The sequence below is a fragment of the Perna viridis genome, chromosome 7 (assembly GCF_037379345.1).
Source record: "Perna viridis isolate PV_CMFRI_1.1 ecotype Kerala chromosome 7, ASM3737934v1, whole genome shotgun sequence".
Taxonomy (NCBI): domain Eukaryota; kingdom Metazoa; phylum Mollusca; class Bivalvia; order Mytilida; family Mytilidae; genus Perna; species Perna viridis.
In genome coordinates this window covers 20,851,842-20,878,291 of record NC_142451.1, presented here as the reverse complement: position 1 = coordinate 20,878,291, position 26,450 = coordinate 20,851,842, and the positions used below count along the sequence as shown (strand labels likewise).

Sequence of the window (26,450 nt, the reverse complement as noted above, 5' to 3'; positions counted from 1 at the left end):
ATTAAGTTTACTGGTTGGTAGCTTCTTTCAGACTTCATATATATATATATATATATATAGCCTTGCTAGCCGAGTGGTCTAGGGTACTGGACTTTGTGCAGGCGATGTTGCCACAGATGTCACAGCGGTAAGAGTTTGAGTCCTGCGGAGGGAATGACCAAAATTTGCTTCACAAATTTGACAGTTCTAACATCGGTGGGAATTTTTCAGACCCTTCTATGTTACATTTTCTTCCCTGTATCAATATGATCTGATAGAGCAGTGTAGAAAATAGAGTCGTCACATTCAGAGACTTTTCCTTACACATATACATATGTACAGCATACCAAACTTTTCAATACATGTAGTAATATGATTGGTAGTTTGTGTTAATGTACAATATCTTTGACAATAAGCAATTCATCTATTTAAGAGGTCTGTAATCAAACATTCATATCTGATTATGGAAATAAGCATTAAAATAATTGTTCAAGTCCTATGATGTTTGTTTGTTTGTTTGTTGGGGTTTAACGTCCGAGCAGCAATATTTCAACTATATTCAGACAATGAACATGAAATGGATGATAAAATGAACATGAATTGAAAAAAAAAGGATGGGTCACAAGGATAATAGGGTTGACAAATTTTGATTGCCACTGGAACAAGGGGAAGTGGGTAAGGTCGGGCAATTTAGCCTCCTGTGGCGGAGCGCAAAGGTTCCTACTCCTATCGAATACCACAGCAGGGTTCTTTAACGTGCGAGGAACGCGACATCTTTCCCAACACGGTGCACCACTATGGTTTGCGGTCAGGTTTTCCGTATTATAGCCTGACAACCCCAGCATGTAACACGCCAGGGGTACCCCATTCCACCACCTGGGGCACACATCCCTGTTGCTCTGTGGGCAGAGCGCCTAGCCCCCGGCTAGGTTTCTGAGCACTATTTAGTCGCCTTATACGACAAGCTTAGCGCTGCTGCAGGCCTATTCTTTTAACACCCGGACCTGCACGGGGCTCAAGTCCTATGACATTCTCAATCAATCTGATTTATTTTTTATGAATGTGTGGTGCCATTATAATACTGTGTACATTATTATTTTGTTACTTATTTGGTATGTGTAAAAACTGCAGTCAAATTCTTCTTTTTTAGATCAAAATACAAAAATTGTAGGCAAACTGCTCTCCAGTAGATGTAAAGAATATCTTTACGGCATTGGCTTTAAAGATTGTTTTTTGTCTTTACATGTGATATAGGTGAGATTCTTATACTCCAAACATGTGACATAGGTGAGATTCTTATACTCCATACATGTGATATAGGTGAGATTCTTATACTCCAAACATGTGACATAGGTGAGATTCTTATACTCCATACATGTGACATAGGTGAGATTCTTATACTCCAAACATGTGATATAGGTGAGATTCTTATACTCCATACATGTGATATAGGTGAGATTCTTATACTCCAAACATGTGACATAGGTGAGATTCTTATACTCCATACATGTGACATAGGTGAGATTCTTATACTCCAAACATTTGCATAAAAACCAAATGTGAAATAAGTCTAATATATATTGTAATATTTTATCTCACTTAAATCACCAGATTAACAAAAATTAACTTTTGTTAACTACAAGCCTTGTCTGTTACTTTTCTTCTGTATTCATTATGGCCAACAAGTTTCTACTTTGTTCTTTATCATCAAAGGTTTCCAAAGTCCATTTTTTCATATGGTTTTCTACATTGCACATTTTACCATGGAGAAGAGAAGGTGCACTGGATGTCAGATAATTGCACAAGAAATTCTTCAAAGTTCACAGGAAATCAAAATAATAGTTTTGAATTTTAATTCTGCTTCAATGCAAGAGTCTGTTATATTCAGCCATAAGTTGTGACTTTTTGACAGAATCCCAGATCCTGGCTGCATAATGAAACCTAGAAATACACCAAAACGAATACTTAACAATACATGTAAGACTGTCAAAGGTATCATCATTTCAATTAAACTTTGTTTTAAATAAAATGTGGTTCTCATCAAAAACATTAAAAATATCATACTGAGCAAAGACTGGAGAAGGAAATTTTTATATTGTCATGGTTTTATTTGAAGATATTGAAAAATCACTGACATTTAAGTTTTATTATGTACACACACCTGCACATATTGGTAAGTCATGTATGACATAAAACATGTTACTATAGATATGTAAAACATAAAATCATTCACCATTTTGAATGTTTGTAAAACAATGATTCCCAATTTTCTACAAAAAAATCACCTATTTCCATGACAACAAGAAGTCATTAAAATTGATGTAATGTGTAGATATGTATATTATAGATATGTAAAACATAAAATCATTCACCATTTTGAATGCTTGTAAAACAGTGATTCTCAATTTTCTACCAAAAAATCACCTGTTTCCATGACAACAAGAAGTCATTAAAATTGATGTAATGTATCAGAATGACATTAGATTAACCTAAATAGTATCACCAAACATTATTCCTTGATTTTGTTTTTGTAATTGGTAAATACAATAATTTTGCTGAAAACTTACCAATTTTTCTCTGATAGTGTTGTATGTGTTAGGTGTTCTCTAGGCATGTAATATATCTGTTGTCTCAGTGAATTGATCAAGTTATCAAAGCTTGGGTATCCCCTGTATTCTGGTAGCAAGGTAGATATAGGATCTACCATAAATGGTAAAGCATATAATGTACATAGATATCATGTATAATGTCTGATGACATAATTTACTAGAATGCAGAAATCATTAAAATCTTTGTACAGAAATACATTTTCCTATAGGCATGAAAAGTACTACTGTGTTCCTTCAAAACAAATACAAATATATATATACATGTATAAGAAATATAATGATAATATGTATGGTGTATATGTCAATGAAACAATAACCCCGCTGGGATGAAATTATCAGCCCAAGGCCCACCCAATGGTCTTCAGTGAATGACAACGAAACCATCATAACACAGGCTAGGCTGCAACACATCATTACACACATGTACAGCAAAAGAGGAAGTATATTTGGAATTTAAAAGCAAAACAGTTTATGTCAATACAAATCCAAAATGACTAATGGTGTACATGCTGCCAATTATATTGATTTAAAGGGAGATAATTCAATTTAAATACAGTTTAGAAACTTTAAATGCCAAAAAAAAAATGATATGGATTTTTTACTTGGAAATTCAAAAGTATCAAAACTTAAAATCACAGTTTTGTCTTGAATAACAACATGGAATAATAAATAGAAAGAAGTAAAGTGTCAGTCCCTGAAAGAATCAGGCAGTAGGTGAAACAAGGTATGAAAAACCCATTACATTGTATTTTGATAGTGTAATTTGACTATTGGCACCATCAGAATCAAGGAAAACAGGCAAGATTTTCCATATTGTGCTGGACCATTGAGTTACAATTTCATTGAAATGCACTGAAAATGAACATTTCAAGGGCAGATAACTCTGTAAAAAACCTAATTTTTCTAAGATTCTGTTGAAAAATTTTAGGTCAAAGCTAGTGATGCAGAGATAAAATAATGGTCTTTTCAAACAGAGAAAGCATCGTTGAGTGATATCTTATGGTCAGATCAGTGGGGTTTTGAAATGTATGCATATTTCTGATTTTTTTCCCATTCTGCCTGATTCTTACAAACACTTACACATAATTTCTCAATTAATAGTTGAGATAATATTTCAGACAATTGCTGTTTTAGTACAGTTATCAGTAACATTTACCATCAGTTTTAATATCATCCATATTAGGTAGAAGGAATAGATTTATATCACCATCAACAGTGTCAGAACTTCTGAGCCCAGGAATTAGTTTTCCATCAGCCATAGTTATACCATCTGGAATAACAAATTACATTATGTTTTGCCAGGTGTGATGCTAGTTTTTCTATAAAAAAAGAAATACAAGTTTGCATTTAACTCATTGAACCTTAGAAGTATTGAGACTTTTCTCAAGCAATATTTCTAAATAAATATAGATTTTTTTTTTTGTCATTAGCATTATGCCATACCTAACTTCAATGAAATTCAAGAATAATATCAAAACCAACACATAATAGTATAGAAAAACTCAAATCATAAAGGAAAACCTGAGTTATTCTGATTTTTATGAACAGCTGTTCATCTTCAATTCAGCTACAATTACAATTGAATCGATATCATAAAATGTGAAAGTAAAAGAGCAATCAAGAAATATCTTACTTGTTATATTTAATTTAGATGTGTCAAATGCTTTCCTCAGTGTATTCTCCATACTTCTATAACTAACTACACTAAAATCATCCCTACTAGCCTTGTTTAATATAAACACTGAAATAAAAGTTTAGATATAATGCAGGTATAAAATAGATGTACATCATTCATAGTAAAGTACATGTATGTAAGTTAATTTTGAATAAAACATTTCTTCAAAAGTAAATTAATAGGACATGAAAAAATAAACACTATGTAGAGTATTTAAAACGTTTATTAAACATTTTTACCTACCAACATTTGGAAAATAATCAGCATTTTCCTCTTGAGAACTATCATGACTCGTAGATGGTGTAGAAGGTTTTAACATCTCAGATGTCTGTAGAAATCTGTTCAGACAAAAAAAAAAATTGTATTAATGTAGTCACATTACGTAGAAATCTGTTCAGACAAAAAAATACATTGTATAGTCACATTATTAACCACAGAAAGTAATAAAATGAAAGCATCCAAAATATTCACACATTGCATTAATGTAAAAAAGCTTCAAATTCATGATATCGCTGGTGACAAAAATCTATGATTCTTTAATAGAGAGTCTGTATATAGAAATATGATCACGCGTGCTCAAAACAGGCAACTCATGATGCATTTTTTTGTTAAATCAACACATTCTATAGCATAAGTAATATTTTTCATTTCAAATTTTCTAAAATTCCACACATAACAAATGCTACTACAAGACATGAATTGAATTACAGTGAAACCTTTATCCTACAGTGAAACCTTTATCCTACAGTGAAACCTTTATCCTACAGTTAAACCTTTATCCTACAGTCAAACCTTTATCCTACAGTCAAACCTTTATCCTACAGTGAAAACTTTATCCTAGGAATAATATTTTTTAAATGACTAATTAAGATTAGTTCTATACAAAAGACTGACAGAAATTAACGAAGGTGTATTCTAACTCAACAAAGTTTGATAATTCACAAAAAATGCATTTTAATAAAGATAGGTGTAAGATTTTGCCAAGTGACTGCAATTGTCCAAAGTCATTTACTGCCAGTTTTGTCCCATTTTTCGATCTACAGTCACTGTGTCTAAATAAAACTGTCAGACAAATCTTGGTCTTGCATCACTTTCATAATAAGTACTTGAACTGATATCATGTGACATGACCTGAGTAAGCTGGCATCAGCAAACCAGTCCTGTACAAATATCATGTGACATTACCTGAGTAAGCTGGCATCAGGAAACCTTCCTGTACAAATATCATGTGACATTACCTGAGTAAGCTGGCATCAGCAAACCAGTCCTGTACCACTATAACTATGTGACAAACTGTCATAAGGAAGGCCGTCTGTTGTAATGCCTAAAACAACAACAAAAACATCATAATGAAATTCTATGGGAAGAATAGTTAATCTTGATATATTTATGTCTAAGAATTTTTACTTCTAATACACGTTCTTAATAAAAGTTCTGTTCATCAAAATATGCTACAAAAACATTTTAGTTTACATGTAAATTAATTAAGAAAACAACCAATACATTGACATTAAGTTCTATAGAACTTTGGTCAAATTCTTTCGATATTAAATACCAAGCAAACTAAATCATAACCAACCTGAATTTCCATGTAGTTTTCAACAGTAGTATACTCTGTGGAAATCTTTTTATCATTCTTTATAAACTGTTCTAAAACTGAGGAACTCAAAATTGGCTGAAAAAGAAAAATGTAAAAATGCATAAAAGTTATATTTTCAAACTGACATCATCTGGAATTAACTAATATTGTTAACCATATTAAAATAGCTCAATCCAACAATCTTGTTGGAGTTTTTCAAACAACCCCCTTTTTTACTTTTTTATATATATTTACTGTAAACGTATTAATTTTCGCAGTTTCTAAAATGTCAACATGTTTGTGGGTATTAATTTTCACGGTTTTTAAGGTTGAAGAAAAAGTTTTTCAATAGCGTTGGCAGTGTTTGATTCCTCTTTTGATAAAATATTTTACCATTAATATTTCAAAGAAATTAATGACAGCCGTTACTACGATATTAACTAATGGAAAAGTCTGTATATATAGTTTCCTTTGGCCATTTTAATCTAACAGTGTATTTTTACGTAAATCTAAAAAGAACTCACTTAATTGCCCAAGCCGTAGCTAATTGTAAGGATTAACTTTTCACACTTTAATTGCATGTTTACGGATTAAATTTTTATTGACAGTTCTCAATGTGTGTATTCAACGGTTATCTTTTCTTGGTGATTACCAGTAGTGTGTGTTTGACACTTACATTTTGTTCTTTTTGTGAAAAGAATGTCTGCACAGTACTGATTTCTATTCTTTGATGTGCAAGGTACTCTATGGCCACTGATACAAATCATTATATAAACAAGATCATAAATTTAGAAATTATAACCAACATGTTTTTACTGTGTATGTTTTCATAAGCGACTAAGTATAAATTTATACTTGATTGCATTGAATGATGTGATCCTTACACAAAATGAAGTTTCTATTCAAAATTGTGGAAACCATGATTATAACAGTCAAAAGACTTGACAATGTAAATATATTTTCGGGGGTTAAAATTTTTCATTCTTGAGGCAAATGAGCAACAGACACTAGCAAAAACTGAAATATCCTGTATAGTAAGCATTCTCTGTTACTTCAGAAATACAGAGTTGATTCACGTCATGTTCATTACTCAGCAGTAAGAGATAATCGTAACTAAAAATTTTAAGTGCTTTGGAATATGGACAAACTAAATCAGTAAACAAGTTTATAATTGTGGCTGTACAACCTTTTAATAGGTGAGTGGCATAAATCCTCCTCCAAATGTTCATTTATATGAAATTCGGGTCACATTGATTTGAAATCCCCTGTTGACATTCACATTGTCATGTAAGTTGACAAAACAATATTATAGCATTTGTTTATAGTTTATTCACTAGTAGTCCTCTTTTTATGTTTTTTTTAGATGTTGCATGTTTAACAAAATATTTTTTTCAAAAATAAACTTCATCTAACCTGAGTATCTAGGAATATGATTCTCTGACCAGTTACAAACATATCTATACCATCAGTCAGATGTAAACAGGATTCCTGACACTCTCTGTTTTGTGGAGTGAATATGTAACTTCTACAGGAAAAAGATTCAAATACAGTCCAAACTATAACAATCTAAACACTGTAAGTAAGTAAATTCATGGATTTAGAAACACATCTTAATATTTCACAAACACTCAAAGTACTCTATATCATTTTTCATACAATAATGATATAATGATATAATGATTTCTGAACATAATCCTACCCCCTCCCCCCCAAAAAAAAAACTAAAATAAAACTAAAACAAACAATGCTTATTGTATAGGTAAGTTAGTGGGGTACTAATTTTGGTAAATTATTGCAGTCTGCCTGAAAACTCCCAAATTAAATTCTTAAAAATATTTACTCTGAATTTCAGTATTTAGTGCATTGCTTAGCATCTGCCAAATTTTTCACATGCCTTTCTGCCTAAAATTATAATTTTTTATACCCACCAAAACAACCTACCATTCAGTATTTGATAATGTGATATAATCCATTAAATTACCAATGGGAACTTAATGATGAGACCAAAACTTTCTCTATAAAATCTCTTTTATCTTGTGTTTCAAAAATATGTAGTTTATCCATAAATCATTACTTCAATTCAGTTCAAGGCAATAACACATAATTAAACCACAAATTAAACTACATGAAACATTTGAAACCCAATCAGGATTATCAGGTACATGTATCTTTTACTTATTTAAGTATATGGTAGAGAATATTCCATATAAACCTATTTATCACCACAAAAATCTTTCATATTTATTTTCTTACCTGTTTGAATCTTCAGGTGAATTGCCTGCTAACAGTGATAAAATGGTAGACTTGCCTACACCTTGCCCACCAATAACTCCAACAACCAGAAAATCTGTCTGATCAACCAGCATCTGTGTATTATAATGCAGTATTACATGTAAGTGATTGCCCACAGCCCACCAAAGTAGACAGTGGCAACTGGAGCTCTGTAGTATATGTCAATGCCTTACTGACTAGTTTTACATGGAAACAAACATGGAGTCAGGTTTTGTGAATTTTAGGGTGAGCTGAAGTAAAATGACCTCATCCATTCTACATTTCTTTTAAGGCAACCATAATAAATTTGATAAATATCTGCACATAAGCACATAAATTACCAATCAATATGTGTTTAATTGTTGGTTGGTTAACTATGATTTATGGCAGATATTTCATGCATTTCAAGTCAAAAATGACCAACTGATTGAACAGACCCTGCTTAGTACTAGTCCTAAATTCTGAGCCATATCTTTATTGTGCTACATTTTGTAGCTCACAGAAGCACTAGTCCACAGACAGACATGCCATCCTACACAGAAATATTATTCTGACTCTTTAGTCAATTCATTTGTCACTCTATCCTCTAACTGCCATGTGCTTGGTGGCAATGCATTGACAAAAAACAATGAAAAGGGAGCAATTTCTTCAACGACGATAAACATTGTATAAAAAAATTATAAACATTTCTGAGTTACTGTGTGACAGGTTGATGGACTATAGTACTTCTTCCAATAGATGGAGGTATAAACAATATAACAGTAACTAACTTCCATCCCAGATTCTATCCAGTACTGATTATCATCTATTAGTTTGACAGGTCGTGTCATTTCTGGTGGCAAAGCTAAACGGCTGGCACTGGAACCTAAAAATAAAATGTGGCAAATACAGTGAAATCTGTTTAACCTGAACCCAGAATAAACCAGAAAACCTGTTTAAACTGAACCCTGAATAAACCAGAACCTGTCTAAACCAGACATCATTTGAAGTTCTCTTTATGTCAGTTCTAGTACATTTAGAAACTGTACATTCCTAACACCTGCCTTAACTGAACAAAGTATCACCCAGTAAAGGGTAAGGTTCAGTCAGGTTTCACAGTTTAAACATATGTAGTTATAATATTTTCATCAATGTACAATATATCTATCCATACAGAGTAACTAGAATATAGGACAGCTGTAGACCAGTTTATTAATTACAGTCTTTCTCAAATGACAGTAACTGCCTGAATTATTAAGAAGGAAAAACTCTTCATTCACTTTAAAGCAAACTTGATTTCAAGTGAAATTTTTACCTTAAATAATATTTTAAAGAAGCAAGTCATCTTTTCATTAAAATGAAAATGCAAAAGAAATATAATACCTCTGGAGATTTTATCTTATGTAAGTATTGCATGCAAAATGTGTTAAGGTCTCACTAACCACTTCCGGATCAAATGGCCATCCCCCTATGTAGTACCAAAAACACACTGAACCAAGACTTATGCATTGTAAGTGCATTATTTGCGTGTATTCTGATTAAAAGTAGTCAAAATAAAGCTGAGAATGTGTACTTTAAAATCATATATGTAATTTACTACAAAAGTGTATGAATATTGTTTACATGTGTGAATTATCTGCCCCCATGCTGTCAGTTATCAGAAAATGTAAAATTGTGGATTTTCAATATTATTTATTCAAGTCAATTTAGTGAAGAATTTCTACTAACATCGTACCATTTGCATAATGATTTTGAAAGCCTTATTTTTCAAGCTTCGCAATGGTATGTAACTTTAAGATGTCACTTGTCCTGGAAATGCACAGTGAAAAAGTAATGGAAACGTTGGTTGGAAGTGGTTAGTGAGACCTAAGTAGTAGTCTTTGTGAGAATCGTGCAAATTCTGAAATATTTGATACACGCCGAAAAAGGCTACACATTTTTATTTTTGTTATCAAGATGCTTTGTAGGTCTATATGATGACATGCATAGTTATTCATTCCAATCAGTCATCTCTTAGGTGAGAATCCACATTGAAAATCCAATAGATTCTGTTGTATATGAGTGTCATTTACAGAGTTATATCCCTTAATTTTGAATTCTATAGTATATCCTATATAATTTTTTTCTCTCCTAAGAACATGTGTTATATGAAAAGCCACATGCTATTTTCTGTTTACTATAACCTTTAAACAAAATACAAAAAATAAATATATCTAGGATTTCCAACCATGAATCACATTTTGCATGATTTTAAGCTTTAGTACTACGTAAAATCTGAGTGACTTACTCTCAGAAGTTTGTGCTGTTTGTGATAAATGTCTGTGTAATTGTGGAGGTGTTTCCCCTGAGACAGAGATCTGTGTGTCATCTTTTCTCACCATTACAACTGGTTTGTCTTGTGGCTTAGAGGAAACTTGACTGGATGACTACAACAAAAATGTTAATGATAGATCATTTGTATGTATGATGTACATGTATGTTGAACATCCAGCTGAAAGTATTTACTGCATAATTAGGATAAGAACAGAATAAAAAAAAGAATAAATTAGAAAAATAAAATAAACAAGTTCTGGATTGGGAAACAAGGAAAGGCAAAATTTTGAATGTGACTGTAGAGTGTGGGAAATGGTTATGGGTGGATAATTTTACAGACAGTAGAGGATTCGAAGAACCTACTCTGAAAGAACTCTAAAAATAATTTTTTCACATGCATGAAGCATGGCTCTCTCAACACACATCGGCTCACAGTGGCCTGTGGTCAGATTTCCCTTTTTTGGCCTGACAACAGTGTACACCCAAAACAAGGGTTACCTCATTAAGCCATCTGGGGTACACATTTTAACAGCTCTGTGGGCTGAGGATCTGACCACTTGCCAGATATCTTAGTATTCTTAGTCACCTTCTATGACAAGAGGATATCTGGAATAGGACTTTCTTGATACATGTAACACCCAAGATCCATATAGGACAAATAGTTGTTATAGTATCTGTGGCCATTTAAAATAGAATTTATGAGTGCCAGAAGTCACAAATCAATTACAAAATTTAAAATGTACAAAATGTACAACTAATATTACATGTATGCGTACTATATAATAGTTTTGTAAGTATAACTGTTGTTTATAAATGATTAAATACCTCAATTTCAAAATTTCCAAAAAATCATGTCTACCTACATGAACATGTATATCAAATTATTTAAATAAAACCTTAACATAGCAATTTATTCTATTTTACCTGTTCTTGTGTTGGCTTTGCTAGAATTATTGGTGGTTTTGCACCTTCAGCTGGTTCATAATCTCTGCTGTCCTGAATGTAATGACAAACAATACAAATAAACGAACCATAGACCAAGACATACATGCATACTTATGAAAGCTTTATATTTTGTTTTTCTCAAAGGATTAATGCTGTTTTTATAATACATTTTACTGCAATTGTCACAAGGTGCTTCTTTCTAACTACCAGATAATCTTCTTCTTTGAACAACTTGTATTGTAGATCTTTATACTTATTATACCCTTGATAAGATTTCAATTCAATCTCATGCCTAACAATAACATACAAATTTACAATTGAAAATAATTTTTGAACCTACCTTTTCTTAGTGAAAAACCAACTATAGGATGACATACAACCCCTATTTCATCAATGTTTACCTTTAATCGGATTGTCCTTTTGATCTTAAACCATTTAATGGGAGGCTGAAAGACTAATTTAACATGTGCTTAAAATTCAAATCTCCTCCCTCACTGCCCTGAATGTTGACTTGCAGACAGAAAGGTATTTATCAGCATGTACAATGTATAAATAGTAAGAAACTTTATTGAAAACAATGCAGTTAATCTGTATTCTTTGAAGTTTTTTTACCAGAATTTATTAATTAAGATGAAACTGAAGAAGGGTGGTCTATCTAGAAGTCATTAAACAATCTATAGCATACAATATAAGGTCCAAATGTGATGTTAATAAGTGTAAGCAATGTACATGTATATAAGAAAAATTGTCCTAATTGATTCACTTGCTTTGTGTTTTTTTTGTGTGGAAAAATGATGAATGCTTGTTTGTCAAAATGGTGACATTCTGCAAGTGGAAGCTACAATGATAATTTGAATTCCAAACTCCTCCTTCAAGGACCTGAATATTGACTTGTTCTATTTTTTCTGATACTAAGATAATTATCAGTATACATGTATATAAAAAAATTCACCAAAAATCATCTATGCTTTATCCTCTTTAGTGAGTTGAAAATTTAAGTGATGAATATGCTTAAATCTTGCCAATGGAGATACAACAGGAAAGTGTGAGATTCCAATCCTGTCTACTGTAAAAATCCTTGATATGAGTAGACCAAATTTCCCAATCTTACAACCCTCTATTATCATTTGGATGTTGATATGTCCATTTAGGGTTTAGAATAGTGTGTCATACATGTACAAAAAGTTGGATTTGTAATAGTCTGAGATTGCTCTGACATCCCATGTTTGATTAACCAGACAGGCAGGGGGTCATGGAATATCAGAGTTTGTCCCATTTAAAAGACACAGGATTTTGCAACAGAGTTGAAATTGTGTTATTTCATAGAAAAACAAAAACTGTTATTTGTTGTACATTGCATGACATGCATTTTACTCTTTCTGAAATTTACACACTGCTTAATTTTACAAAATTCCACAATATTTGACCCTGTGATCTTGAATTTCATAAAGTTCAAGATCACAATATTTTGCAATTTTTCTTAATTTCTTTTCTCAAAATACCAATCACTGCAGAAAAGAGTATACATAACATTGTTAATAGTACATGTAAAACTTTCATTAAATTTACACACCTTTTCAAGAGCCTAAAAGTAGTAAATTTTAATCTCAAAGTGCATCAAAATTGTTGCGCAAATCCTTTTTTTTTTTGTTTTTTATACCAGACAAGCACTGACATCCAATGGCCCAAGCTTGTCTGGTTAATCATTTGTGAGACGTCAGCTGGTCAGAGCAATCTCGGACTAGATTGGTAGTAGTACTGCAGAGTACCACAGAGATTAGGACTTAAATCACAAGCGCTTGCTTTTATCTACGTGGGGAAACACTATCAAAATGGGGTCGACTATCAATGACCAACGCCTATGACTTAAATACATGTACTGCTACTAGTATATCAGATGTCAGACACTCACCAATTTCGGTCTTCCTCTTCCACTTGGTAATCCTTCGCGTCTTCTTGGTCGACGTCTACCCCCTCTATCTCTATCTGTTCTATGATCTTTATGATCGGAACTCTCAGACATTATATTTATAAAGTATTATTCTGTATCTGAGCCTGTGAATGTTCTGCTAAGCCTAAATTGCTAAATTATCACAAAAATATAATAGCGGAAGTGACTTAATCTTTCTAAAACAAAACGGTAACGGTAGAAGGCACGAGACCGCAATTAATTTTCAAGTGCATTTCAATATACACATTTGAGCAGATTAAAAAAATTCCACCGGCGCAAACTGAATAAAACTTCTCTGGCCTAAAGATATGTACAAACAGGATTTTATATATAAATTGTAGAAAATATTTTACCATCATTTTCTGAAATTAATACATATAATTCGGAGATGGGGTAAACATGACAAATGAACTGAGTTAAAAGTCCTAAATTTTAACCATCTTCCACTGAACCAAATCACAACTTTTAGTCAGAATTGATTAATGAAAAAAAATCCCATGTAATTTTAACCTATTTTCTACCAATTTGAGGCAAAACTTCAGCAAATAAGTTTCCAGTAAAAATATGAAAAAATGTGGAAGGTACCTACTACCAAAGTTGGAACTACAAACCAAGGGGAATTAATTGTGTTCTCGTACCAGAAGGTAAATTCGTAATGTTGTCGTAAAAGCATGGAGACACGTCTATTGCATAAGATTTAAAGATCTACATCTAATGTCAATTCAGGGATGTAATACAAAAATACGGAATATGCAAAAGTTGGTGAAGACTTTTTATTTTGTCTCAAAAACACATTTTCGTAATTTTACTGCAAACAAAGTTTTGAGCATGGCGGCAGCTGCAGACAACGACCACGCGATAAAAATGAATGGGATTGACCGTATTCCGCGTCCTTTTGTGATAGGAGTTGCTGGAGGAACTGCTTCAGGAAAGGTATGATATTCCATTTTCGGACATAAACTGTACAGATTAAAGATGTAAGAAATTAAACTCGCGAATACGGTTCTGTTTATTTTTGCAAAATATAACTGACTCGGATAGACTTACATGTACATGTACCTCCTATCAAAATTTACTCACAACAAGGTAAGACAAGACAAGTTATTATTCGGGTTGATGTAGATGGACCCATTTAATCTGGGTTTCAGGGGCAGATTCAGAGATTTTAAGGAGAGAGTTAAATAGAATTCGGATCTCCTTAATTATAAATACACTGTATCACACCCCCAGGCCCAGAGCTTATGAAACCTGCATACAAACAAATGAAAGAAAACTTTTGGTTTTCTAATATATCTTCCTGGGTGAAAAATTGGACATAGTCATAACACTTTCCAAAGGCAAAAGGAAATTTATAATCATGTTGTTGAGAATGAGAAAGAGAATAAAAGATTTTTTTTTAAATATTGGGAAGATATTGAAAAATCTTATAACCAGGACCATGGGAAACTTTATATATATTTCAAGTTTTAATCAATCTTTGAATTTGAATGTTATGTAGATATCAAAAATCGAGAGCAGCATAAAAGCTTAACAAAATTTCAAATTCGTAACCACTCACTCAGGATAGAAACTGGTGGCCTTGAGAGAAAAAAATAAATGCCATAGGCAAGCAAGAGTGTTTAGTGTCACCACTATCCGCAAAAGACTTTTGGCTCATAATTGTATAGATCTCTATGATATTGTTCTATTACATGTACATGTACAATGTAGGCACCACACCCAAAAGGAAGATTTTTTTCACAGAAGACCTTACATGTACATTTGTACCTTTTAGGAATCAATAAATTAATTATAAAGTTAATTGACCACTTTTCTTTTGTAGAGAATCTTATGAAGCATTTAATTCCAATCCAAACTAAGAGGTGTATTAAGTTTGATTTTCTGTCCAAATTTGTCTCAACTATTTAGGGTTTAACCAAAATGCAGTCATATCAAGCTGTATTCTGTGAAGCATTTTATGTTACATAATTCTGGTAAACATTAGCATATTAAGTTATCCAAGTCATAAAGAAAATGTAATGACTACATTTTGTATAGAAATTTGTTAAGATGCACATAACATATTCATGAATACAAATGTATATACTGATAATATTAAAATGTACTACTAAGCAAGATTCACATGGTTTTGCATATTACTATGTAAGGCCAAATGAAATTAAGTTGTTGTTCAGTTTAGAACACACTATTGCATCATAGTCATAATTTTTCAAGGAAGCAAGTCAGTACAAATTAAAACTGAATTAAAGCATCAGAATTTAGTTATTAAGTGTAATTTTTGTGAGTGACACTGTCTCACATGATTTTCAAATGCCAAGTACAAAGGGTGGTGTCAGTACAACAATAAGAAATATCTAATGACTTATTCTTTGTGCACTAAAATCAATGGAAAGTTTATCTTTATTATTTGGTGTATCAGCTTAAGGACATGCTAGCACATGTACACCCTAACTAAATGTATTTTGTTAAAAGGCCTAAATTAAAAAAATACATTTGTTTGCCCTTTCCCTACCTACCAAAAAAGGTTCTTTTTTTTTTTTTTTTAAATATTCTCACATTCTTCCAGCATTAAAAAAAAAAAAAAAGAAAGATACAAAACACTGATAACTGATCAGAATCCTAAGATAAAATTATTTCACAACTTAAATGTAACTATCAACGGTGAACATCATGAGTTTGGAATAGGCAAACTAGCATTATTTTCAATATTTAATTTAGGTCTTAGACCATTCTTCTGATTGCTATCACTCTGTGTCTGTTATAACCTTGTCTGGACAATTTCATTTGTGCTTTGCTGTCTGTTCTTTTTTGACACTCTCCCCTAGCTTTGACCCTTTCTATAAAGTACATGTAGATGGGGCCAACATGATCCCATGTGACAAGTTTCTTAATTGAACAATGCATCCCTGAGGATTTTTTTCAATTTTAACTCATATATTGTACTAGTTAACCTAACGGTGATGCTGTTTTTATGTGTAAGGATGAGCTTTTAGAAAAAACAATAGTGTTTACAATGTATTTTCTTACACTTAGTCTTCAGTATGTGATAAGATTATGTCCCAGCTTGGACAAGATGACGTTGACAGAAAACAGAGAAGAGTGGTTATCATAAATCAGGATTCGTTCTATAAATCACTCAATGAGGATGAGAAACTGAGAGCTTCAAAGGGAGAGTTTAACTTTGATCATCCAGGTAAATTTGAAAATAATATCTATGTGTGAGAAAATGTGATTGTTGTATGTTCCTGCAGTAGCATACGCTTGTGACAGATTTGAATATAAGATACATGTAGTACTGTGTTTTAAGTTTGTAAATTACAAATATATACCCTCAGTCTTATTTTTCGTCAAATCTGAAATACATGTGCCAACAATTTCCAATGCAAAAATTCTACATGTATCTGTGATGTGTATTAATCATGTTAATGGCTAGGTATTTTAAGAACTTGCCTAATGTATATGTAGCTATAATCAAATTTCCACTAATTATCTAGACCTATAATAAAAGGTTTCCAAGGTGAAAATTGAAAATTGTGTGTTTTTGATAATTGTATTATTTAATACTACATGTATATTATTGACAGTATTCTTTAAAATAAAAAAAATGCAGTTGTGTCCTGCTGTAGTTGATGGGGCATGTATTTTGACTGCATTTATATGATTCTCCTTTTTCATATTTTAGATTTAGAGAGTTTGAAGTAATTGAATGAAATAAAAGTAAAAAATACCTTTTATGGATAAGTTTTGAAGTTTTATCATTTTTGTGCAACACATGTACATGTACATGTACCATAAACATTAAACTAAGTACATTTGACAGGGAAATAATACCATGCTTTTAGCTATCATAAAAAATACACAATATTGATATGTAAATGAGAGGATGAAACTGGTGCAAATAAGTTATGAGACTTTTTTTTTTCAGTAACAATTGTTTTAAAACTATCACTGTAAAAAGTGTATTAACTTAAAAGGATTGTATACTTGTACTACTATTGCTATGGTAGTTCATATTTATTTGTAATTTAATGTGTTTTACTTTTTGTAATTCTGACTGATTCTCACCCAATTAACATGCACTAATTAATGTTAACATTGGGGAAATTATGTACAACTGACTTCTTCTGTCTGTAATGTATATATTGTAATTTTTTTTCAGCTATATTGTAATGATAACTTTGTTGAAATTTTGCAATTTCCAGATGCATTTGATTGGGATTTGATTAAGGCAACAATGAATGATGTACTGAAAGGCAAAAAAGTGATGATTCCTGATTACAATTATGTTGAAAATAAAAGGTAAAGAAGATGGCTTATAAAAACTATTATCATGAAAACCAATATGTACTAAGCAAACATTTTGAAAGTAACGGTTCCCAAAATGGACCTAGGTAAAAATTTCTTTATTGTTAAATGTGGAAACTCATGTTAATTCCCTTTTAAAATTTATAATGAAGAAATATTAATCTCACAAACCTCAGCCATGACTCTTATAACAAACACTAGAAGGACATTTTGTGTGATATTTTAACTGTTTTCTCTGTTTTCATAACTTTTGTCATTATGAACTAGAAGCAAACTTGGCCAGTTGCTGAAAAAAAATGTATTTGTTCAATTTATCTTAGGCCAAATAAAATTATACCTCTGTTCCCTGTTACATGTCAGAAAAAAATGGGTTGGTAGGTCAGGATTTTTATTTGTTTTATTTACCAGTACTTATTTTTTCCCTAATTTCATGGAAAACAACTGGACTTTGTGGAAACTGAAAATAAAATGGGTTGTCTGGTGGTACCTTTTGTTGTTTGTTAACTTGAAAATTCATTCGAACCTCAATGTATCGAACTCGGAAGAGTTGAATTCTCGGGTAACTCGAAATAATTTTGAAGTCCAAGCAAAACTCCCCTTATTCCAATACAATTTTACCTCTGATGACTAGAACTCGGATGAATTGAAATCTCAGATAACTTGAGGTTTTCAATCAGGCCCCTTGATAGGACTTCAAGGTTAATTAACCCTGATGTCTCAAAGTCAACTAATAAGTTGAAAAACTGATTGCTTTATTACAAATCATGACTGAAGTGTGTTTTTACAACAATTAGTGTGGCTTTTGAAATTATTTGTTGACACTCTTTATATGTGTTTTTAATTAATTAAAAAATAGCATTTGTTTAATCACAAGTCGGAATTCACACAAACAGTGATATCAAAATTCTTGATACAAAATTAAAAAAAAATTAAGATTAATTGTAATGGTATCTGAACATTTCATTAAACATCAAACAGACGACAGTAATTGTATTTCAAGACTACATTCATTTCGCTATTGAATCTGCAGGTTTATCATAGTGATGTAGAGCACATGGTTTGACAATACTCCTGATTATGATTCATGCAAATCAGCATGTTTTGAACTCATGACATTTTTGATGGAGGTAAATAAAAAGGAAATTTCTCTAAAAACACTTGGTCCGTTCAGTATTTAAAACATGATATACAGCACACAAATATGTCTTCTGATACAAAATGCGAGACATCACTAAGTACAGTAAAGTGAATTACAACATATACATTGTACATGTACAGACTACAGGCACAACAAATTATGTAAATGCAGAAACGATCATTAACCAAACTATTTCCGGTCTATAGTCGACCTCATTTGACTTGAACCTCAGCTAACTCAAACATTTTTGCCTGGCCTTTGACTTCAACTTAACGAACCAACTGTAAGCCAATCAGGGTTCAAGGCAAGAGTCAGTAGGGTAATATGAAACAGAGGTACAGTTCTATTTTGCCTTATGTATGTGTGGTTATTTTTCGAACATCAAATATGTGTGATCTGTATTTTGCAGTTTTGATGAGAGACATTCTGTCTATCCTGCAGATGTTGTGTTATTTGAAGGAATTCTAGCTTTTGCTGATAAAGAACTCCGAGACAAATTTCATATGAAACTTTTTGTGGATACAGATCCAGATACTAGGTTGTCAAGAAGAGGTAAGTTATAAGGCCATACAAAAAACGTCCAGGTTCCCTGGTCACTTTTGTAAAAAATGATGTGGGAGGGCAGCTTTTTTTACTTTTGGTAGGAAGCAGATAGACAAACTTTTCTGTGCAATATTTCATGAAATATACTGCTCAAGCTCATAAATATTTATTATAAAGTTGAGAAATTGTGTGCATGGAGGAAAATTTGTGCATGATACTAGTGGCCATGTTTAATCTATGTCAAATAGCTGCATCTTCTGAATCGTTTTGAACTTTCCTATCAAGTGGGCAAATAATCCTGATCGCAAATTTATAAAATTGAAGCAGTTTATATACTGTACATGAAAAAAATTTTGATTTTCAAAATTTTTTTTGCTGCAGAATAAAATTGCAGATGCTGGTGTGTTTTGGGTGCCTGAGAACCAACACTTTCTTTTTAATAGCCTAAATACTGTTATCATATACCTTGATTTTCATAAATCTTTTTACAAAGAATTGGCATTATAGGATACATACATGAATTAAAATATTTCTTGTAGAGGCTTAGTAATACAAATGTAGATGACTATTACTAACTAAAAGGTTTACATGTTCAGACTGGGACAATATCATTTTAGTGAGCCTACCCATGTATTCAAGTGATAATTGTTGATTCAAATGGGTTTTCTATAAAAGAAAAATGAAAAATTCTTCCTATTTAAGAAATGGTAGAGGGTATAAACCTGATAAAGGAGGGAGAAACTGTCCACATCTTAAAAAAAAAGGTTGTGATTTACCCTTGTATACTGATTTTGAAAAATTATTTAACTTGCGAAATTATTACATTCGTGTAATACATGTATTGTGATTCTATCATTTGGACAAAAACATTTCTTTTCTTTTAGCTATTTTGAAAAAAAAAAAAAAATTATTTAATAAATCAAGGTTTAATTTTTGCAATTAAAACCCATTTACATTTCCATTAACCTAATAGAATTCTTATAAGATATTTTATTTTATTTCCAAACTGAATAATTACCATGGGTACTAATTGTTTGTTACAGTGTTACGTGATACAAGAGAAAGGGGACGTGATATAGAACAAATCTTACACCAATACACCACTCTGGTCAAACCTGCCTTTGAAGAATTCTGCTTACCTGTAAGTATACAACTTAATTTTCTCCTTCGATAAAGATAAATTATCACAAATTATGATAAAGAACAGTCCTGCAAAAATAGTAGCTTTGGTTTAACCTGTTTATGACTTACTGAACATATTGGGTTAAATAATTTTTACATCTTCCATTGTTTCATAAAATTTATTTATTTAGGTGCCTTTGTGGTCTTGTTGATCTGTTGTTTTAAAAGTACATTGTATAACAATTTGTTTTTGAAATGTTATTTTAAACATCACATTATTTTTTTGCAGACCAAGAAATATGCTGATGTTATTATTCCAAGAGGTGCTGACAACACAGGTATAGATATTTACATGTATAAAATCATTAAGAATAAAGCTTGATCAATGGAGTAGTGTATTTAACTTAACAGTTATTTTTAAAATGTCTGCAATTGTTTGTATTTAAATAATGAAGGGACAGAAGAAAAAAAATTACACCAACTGTTAAATTTTGATTACACTTTATCTACTTTATGTGCTTTTAGCACCCTTTTCAAAGGCAAAGGGGAGGTAATTTTGGTCTCATTAGGTATGACCCTTTGTGTTTGAGGCATGTACAGACATTAATGGTTGTTAAATATGCCCCTAACCCTTGTTCTTATACATGTATATATTGTGAAAGTACCTTAATTCATGGATACCAATTTTCATGGATTAGGTAAGAGGCACAAGTTTGTAGATTCTTGAATTTGTGAGTTTAGAGTTTTTCAGTTTACATATCTATGGAAATATTCTGTTTGTTGGAACCAAATTTCAAGGTTTGGCCTATCCATGAAAACCACAAAAATAGGTACCCCATGAACAATAGTACTTTCACAATAGTATTTCATATAAAAGGCTCTTGTTTTAATTAGATATGGAGGTGAAATCGGGTATTGAATAAAATTTTAAAAGAAGCACAATTCAAGTACTTCCAAGACCCTGCTGCAATCTTGTATTGTTATGTTACTTTACTTTACACCACCTTCATTTTTCAGGTACTTAATTTTGTATTGCAAGGGTGCCCAGAGTAAAAGTTTAGGTGATTTACTTTCTGAAATTGGCAGTAAAGTGTGCTGTTTGGATCTTCAATCAATTAATATGCCATGGATTGTCATATTAATTTACTTACTCAATTTTTCATTTTCATAATACAAAAAAAACAGTGTTCCTGGAAAAAGTCAATCCTTCATTGAAATTAAGATGATGTCTGATTTGGTAAGGCCATTGGTATATGGTAATGCAGAGATCAGAGAATATAAAGAATTGAATGGTCCATGTCTGACCTTTACAAATACTATCAAATCACAAAAAAAATATATTCTCTTGACCTAAAAAGTACCTGAACTAAACTGTGTTTTAAAAATGTGGTAGGATAAATGTTATGAGCTGTTTTCTTGTATTTCAGTTGCTATAGACCTGATTGTTCAGCATATTCAAGAGCTTCTACGACCAACTAAAAACACAGTCAAAAGATTCCGTCACAACTCAGACTCATTTGTTGGAAGACCACATTAGTAATCTCAAATAGTATTTTTTGGGTATGTAATGAAAGGGAGCCAAGTATATATTTTTTTTGAAGTGAAGTTGTTTAATCAGTTAACTGTTGCAATTTATGGATACATGTAGTTGAAACTGGTATATTGTATTATGTTGAAATAAATGAATAAGTGCAATTTATTTTAGTATACAGGGCTATTCAGGTAAAACTATTTGTTGTCAGTACTCCGTTTAACAAAAAAGGGGGACAACTGTTTGGCTTAATTTCTATTTACAGTGAAATAATTGCAATACTTTTTTTTCTGGTTTTAAAAATTATACTGTTATAGCCCTTATACTCTGTTAATTCAAGCTATTTAGTTATTTTGTTTGTAAGTAAAAAAATGTTAGTTAGGTTTAAATGTATTTTTAGCTTTTTATCTGTATATGCTGATTTAGATATTTATTTTTTTGTTTTGAAGTAAAATAACAGTTTTCAAATTTTGTGAGAACATTTTCAATTATGAGTGAGGTTTGTAGTACTGGCAGTACTGTCAAACCATAAAACTTTAGATTTTTACATACTGCCAGCCCTATGCCAAAGACAAATAAAAAATTGAATTAAGTTTGTGAAATCTTAGTGACATACTTTTTTGCAGGAACTGTTGCTGACACAGTAAATTTGAAAATTGATGAACTAGCACAAAATGCATGAGTGAAAGCTCTTTAGAACTACAAAACGTTTTTGCTCTTCAAAAAAAAGTCATATCTTGTTGAAAGTAAAACACACACAGGATGAAGTGCAACATATGTTTTCATATGTTTGAATTAAAACATATTGTTAACTTATTAATTTTTGTGGTGTACTATTTTCTCAATGGACAGGAAAACATGAAAAGTAGTACCCGCTAAATCAATTTTTAACTTTATTTAGCTCTAATGATTTAAAATTTATACCTGGGACTTTGTTCTCTTTACAGAATGTGTGAAGATTAGGAGCCTCAAAAATTAATACATATACACTATGTTTAAGACCGGTATAGTAAATATATGTTTTTTGTGCATGTAAAAATTAATGAAATCATGTTTTTTTTTTTAAATCATATGAAACCCTTACTCTTTTTATACATGAAATTCTATTGGAAACTTGTAATTACCATATGATTTTTATTTACCTGTTTTTCATGAATTAATTCATTAGTCAGACATGTTTTTCATGATGGTCCTGAACTTATGAAAAACATATGTTGCAATTTTTTCTATGTGGCCTTAGCAATGTCAAGGTTGCATTAGTTTCACTTTCGGTCCAAGTGATTGTAGAAACATGGAGTTTGAATGGACAAATCCTTGTTATGATTTATTAGAAGTATTTTATTGTGATACCTGTGTTCATTTTTCAGATTTATCATTTATTTAGTGATTGTTGGGCATTAAATAGTAATAAGTTCGATTTTATTTGAAAAAATTAAGTTGAAGCGATGCCCCCTAAATCTAGGATCACCCTTTTTGTGTTTTTATACTAGTCAGGCTGCATATTTGATATTCAGAGCAAGCCCGGTGCACTAGCTAAGTTCAGTAATTTCTGTATATTTAAGGTTCTTTGGTTATTTCTAATTTGTACTTACATGTAAAATACATATAGAATTTCACAAGCCAATTTTAGCAAGGGGAAATAACTACTAGTTAAATTGATTTTCAAAATGCATTTAGCAAGTATTTCTCCTTAAATTTGTTCAGTGACAAGCATTTTAATATTCTTCTCTGCTATTACCTTTGTGAACACTAGGTTTATAAATAACTAATATACATATTATTTCAGGTTGTGCATGATCTGTATGTAACATATACAACCATTTATTGAGTACAGGAATTTGAACATGGTTTTAACATTTGAATATTCACAACAAAGAATCTCAACTGTAACAGTGTTACAAATTAAATACTCAGAAGTTTAAGGAACTACTGTTAAAGTATTATTGTTCCTGGGGTACCAATATTTGTGGGTTGGGTAAATCACAGAATTAGGTCCTCAACGAAAAGGAAAGTTCCCATTCACTTGTAATGTAGAGTTACCAAAGCCATGAATTCAAGAATCTACAAACTTTTTTTTTCCTGAAACCGCAAAAATTGGGACTATTGAATAAAAATACTCTTACTATACTTGAATACATTAAGGGTTCACTTTGTTCTGGATCGTCATGTCATATAATCCAAATAAACAATGAAACCGGTCTGAAATGAACCCATGTTAACCTAAAATGAACCGTCGTCAACGTGTCTGGATTGATCCCTTGTTCACCTGTCTAAAATGAACCCATGTTGGACTTAATGGTTCAGTTAAGACAGTTGTTCTGGTTACCATGATTTAAAATACATCGGAATTGGAATAAATAACATGACTTCTGGTTTAGACAGGTTTTGTTTTATTATTCAGGGTTTGGTGTAGACAGTTCTTTTCATTATTCAGGGTTTGGTTTAGACAGGTTTTACTGTATATTTGCTGGTATAATTAGGGTTATATAATTCACAGTGACCTATTGTTCCAGTAATGCTTGATGCTGTATGGCTAACTAATTTCTGACTTGGTGCCTGTAGGAATGGAATTCCAACCTCTTACCCTGTAGGAGTAAATGACCAATCACTTTTCAGTGGTATATTTAGTTTTCAGTTTGCTATCGATATCTTAGTAAATAAAAAGCTGATCTGAAAACTTATTGGTATGATCAAGCAAAATCATGGTGTAGGAGTTTTTAATTCATTCATTATCTAAGGTAAACCCTTTATACTAGTATTGTTCAATACAAGCTAGGCAATAGGAAAGTTCTAACACTTGGTATACATCCTATCATAGTCCAATCAGTGTATACATCTACATGTGATGGACCAAGTACATGTATTTTAGAGTTACATACCTGCATTATGCACTTCCTGTTATGTCACGAAGTATTTTTTTCCCATGTATCACCATGTATTCTGTGGACTATTACAATGTAGCTCAATGTAAATAATCAAAATAATCACATGTTGACAATTCCTTATAACGTTTTTTAAATGTTATGAATCAACAAGGCAGTCTAGATTTCAGAGCTAGATTTCTGAACATTTTATTTTTTATTTTATTGTATATATTATTTGAAAAAGTATTGGTATTTGCTTATAAAAGGTTGTGTCTTCCAAATCCATATTTATCTTCCTCTGTCTTATCATCAGTTAGTAGTGCTTTACTTGTTTATTGTGGTTTGTTGCTAGTTCGTGTTGGATACAAATTTTTATGGTGTTCATAGAGATGGGTCATACCACATGTTTAACTTCATTATATATAATCAATTTTCCTTGGTTCCATGACCTCAAGAAGTGAAATATACATCTGCATTTGTAAAATTGTTAATTTGTTATGCATGAAAACTATGGTTTTCAGTTAACCTTTTATTTACACTTCAGATCATATCATATTACTAATTTGTTATGCATGAAAAATATGGTTTTTAGTTAACCTTTTATTGACACATTAGATCACTTCATATCATTATTTTTTTATGTAAAGAAAAATGTATTGTGAAATCAACTTAAAAATTACTGAAAAGAATTTTATGGATTTTTAGTTACTTGGTAGGTTTTATCTATTCTGAAGGTAAAATTAAGTGTTACTTTGTACTTTGCATTGACTATTGAGCTATATGTATGTGGTGTTGAAACCTGTTGGATTTTATGAAATCATAAATTCATATTTACAAAAGGTAATATTGGTTATATTATGTTGATAACAATTAGGCCAAATAAAATTTTACCTCTGTTTCCTGTTTACTTGACCGACTGACTTATTTTCAAGTAAACAGATTCTTTTATTCTCTAAACACTATTACAGTACAGAGAAAGTAATACATATTATAAATAAACATTATGCGAAAACAAATAGTTCCACCAAAAGATTTGACGTTTTACAGATGGTAGTCAATTTTCAGTGACCACAAAGTCTGGCTGGTTAATGAGACGTTTTTGAAGTGTTCTGTATGAAATTTTGGGAAAAAATGTGTGAAAAAAATACCCAACCTACCAACCCATTTTTTTTACATGTAACAGGAAACAGAGGTATAATTTTATTTGGCCTTACTATGCCTGTGTTCTGAGAAAATAATATTTAGATTTTACTGACTGAATATTAGAGAATATGTCTATAAATGTGGTGAATAGATTATCACTTGTAATATTTACATTCATGAACTGCAAATTTTGTGAAAATTTTCTGTATTCTATGTACATTGTAATATAAGTATAATGATTTTGAAAGCCTTATTTCCAAGTTTTGCTATGTTTCTTTAAGGCCTCATTTGCCCTTTGAATTCACAGTGAAATTTTGAAATTTATATTTTTAACAGTGGATCTGCCACTGATAATAACATACTAATAAAATGCAATGTAAATTATGATAGACATTTACAGGCAGATATGGTAAATGTAATTTAAAACCCTTTTAAGGAGGTAGACTTAAGGTAAGGGACATAACTCTTGAAATCAGTGATATGTTTGTACATTGTATCATATT

General features: G+C 31.4%; 2 protein-coding genes across 5 annotated transcripts; one reads left to right on the top strand and one right to left on the bottom strand.

Moving 5' to 3' along the window:
* Nucleotides 1-1,555: 1,555 nt before the first annotated feature.
* LOC148611752 (nonsense-mediated mRNA decay factor SMG9-like) lies at nt 1,556-13,989 on the bottom strand. 4 transcript variants are annotated; one of them, XM_088592601.1, is made up of 14 exons: nt 13,891-13,989; nt 13,263-13,433; nt 11,330-11,401; nt 10,380-10,518; nt 8,884-8,978; nt 8,096-8,208; nt 7,256-7,367; nt 5,843-5,938; nt 5,502-5,587; nt 4,507-4,601; nt 4,222-4,329; nt 3,745-3,858; nt 2,547-2,679; nt 1,556-1,920 (listed from the first exon to the last, which is right to left on the bottom strand). In XM_088592601.1, the coding sequence occupies exons 2-14, from the start codon at nt 13,371-13,373 to the stop codon at nt 1,842-1,844; spliced, it is 1,353 nt and encodes a 450-aa protein (XP_088448727.1). In that variant the 5' UTR covers nt 13,374-13,433; nt 13,891-13,989; the 3' UTR covers nt 1,556-1,841. The 4 variants fall into 4 exon arrangements, with proteins under 4 accessions (XP_088448727.1, XP_088448729.1, XP_088448730.1 ...); XM_088592603.1 differs by having other exon boundaries at nt 13,887-13,936; XM_088592604.1 differs by lacking the exon at nt 13,891-13,989 and adding an exon at nt 13,655-13,674.
* LOC148611751 (uridine-cytidine kinase 2-B-like) lies at nt 13,932-25,181 on the top strand. The gene is made up of 7 exons (XM_088592605.1): nt 13,932-14,234; nt 16,335-16,494; nt 17,504-17,600; nt 19,154-19,296; nt 20,331-20,428; nt 20,699-20,747; nt 21,837-25,181. Exons 1-7 carry the CDS (start codon nt 14,016-14,018, stop codon nt 21,944-21,946), a joined length of 876 nt encoding a protein of 291 aa, XP_088448731.1. The 5' UTR covers nt 13,932-14,015; the 3' UTR covers nt 21,947-25,181.
* The last annotated feature ends 1,269 nt before the right edge of the window (nt 25,182-26,450 follow it).

Coding starts and splice junctions, on each gene's coding strand:
- LOC148611751 (XM_088592605.1), top strand. CDS start 14,016: ATGTCAATTCAGGGATGTAATACAAAAATACGGAATATGCAAAAGTTG. Junction 16,495..17,503: donor GTTTAACTTTGATCATCCAG/GTAAATTTGAAA, acceptor TGCAATTTCCAG/ATGCATTTGATTGGGATTTG. Junction 20,429..20,698: donor TTGAAGAATTCTGCTTACCT/GTAAGTATACAA, acceptor ATTTTTTTGCAG/ACCAAGAAATATGCTGATGT.
- LOC148611752 (XM_088592601.1), bottom strand. CDS start 13,373: ATGTCTGAGAGTTCCGATCATAAAGATCATAGAACAGATAGAGATAGA. Junction 3,859..4,221: donor ATCTAAATTAAATATAACAA/GTAAGATATTTC, acceptor TTGTTATTCCAG/ATGGTATAACTATGGCTGAT. Junction 2,680..3,744: donor GGATGATATTAAAACTGATG/GTAAATGTTACT, acceptor CATTTATGGTAG/ATCCTATATCTACCTTGCTA.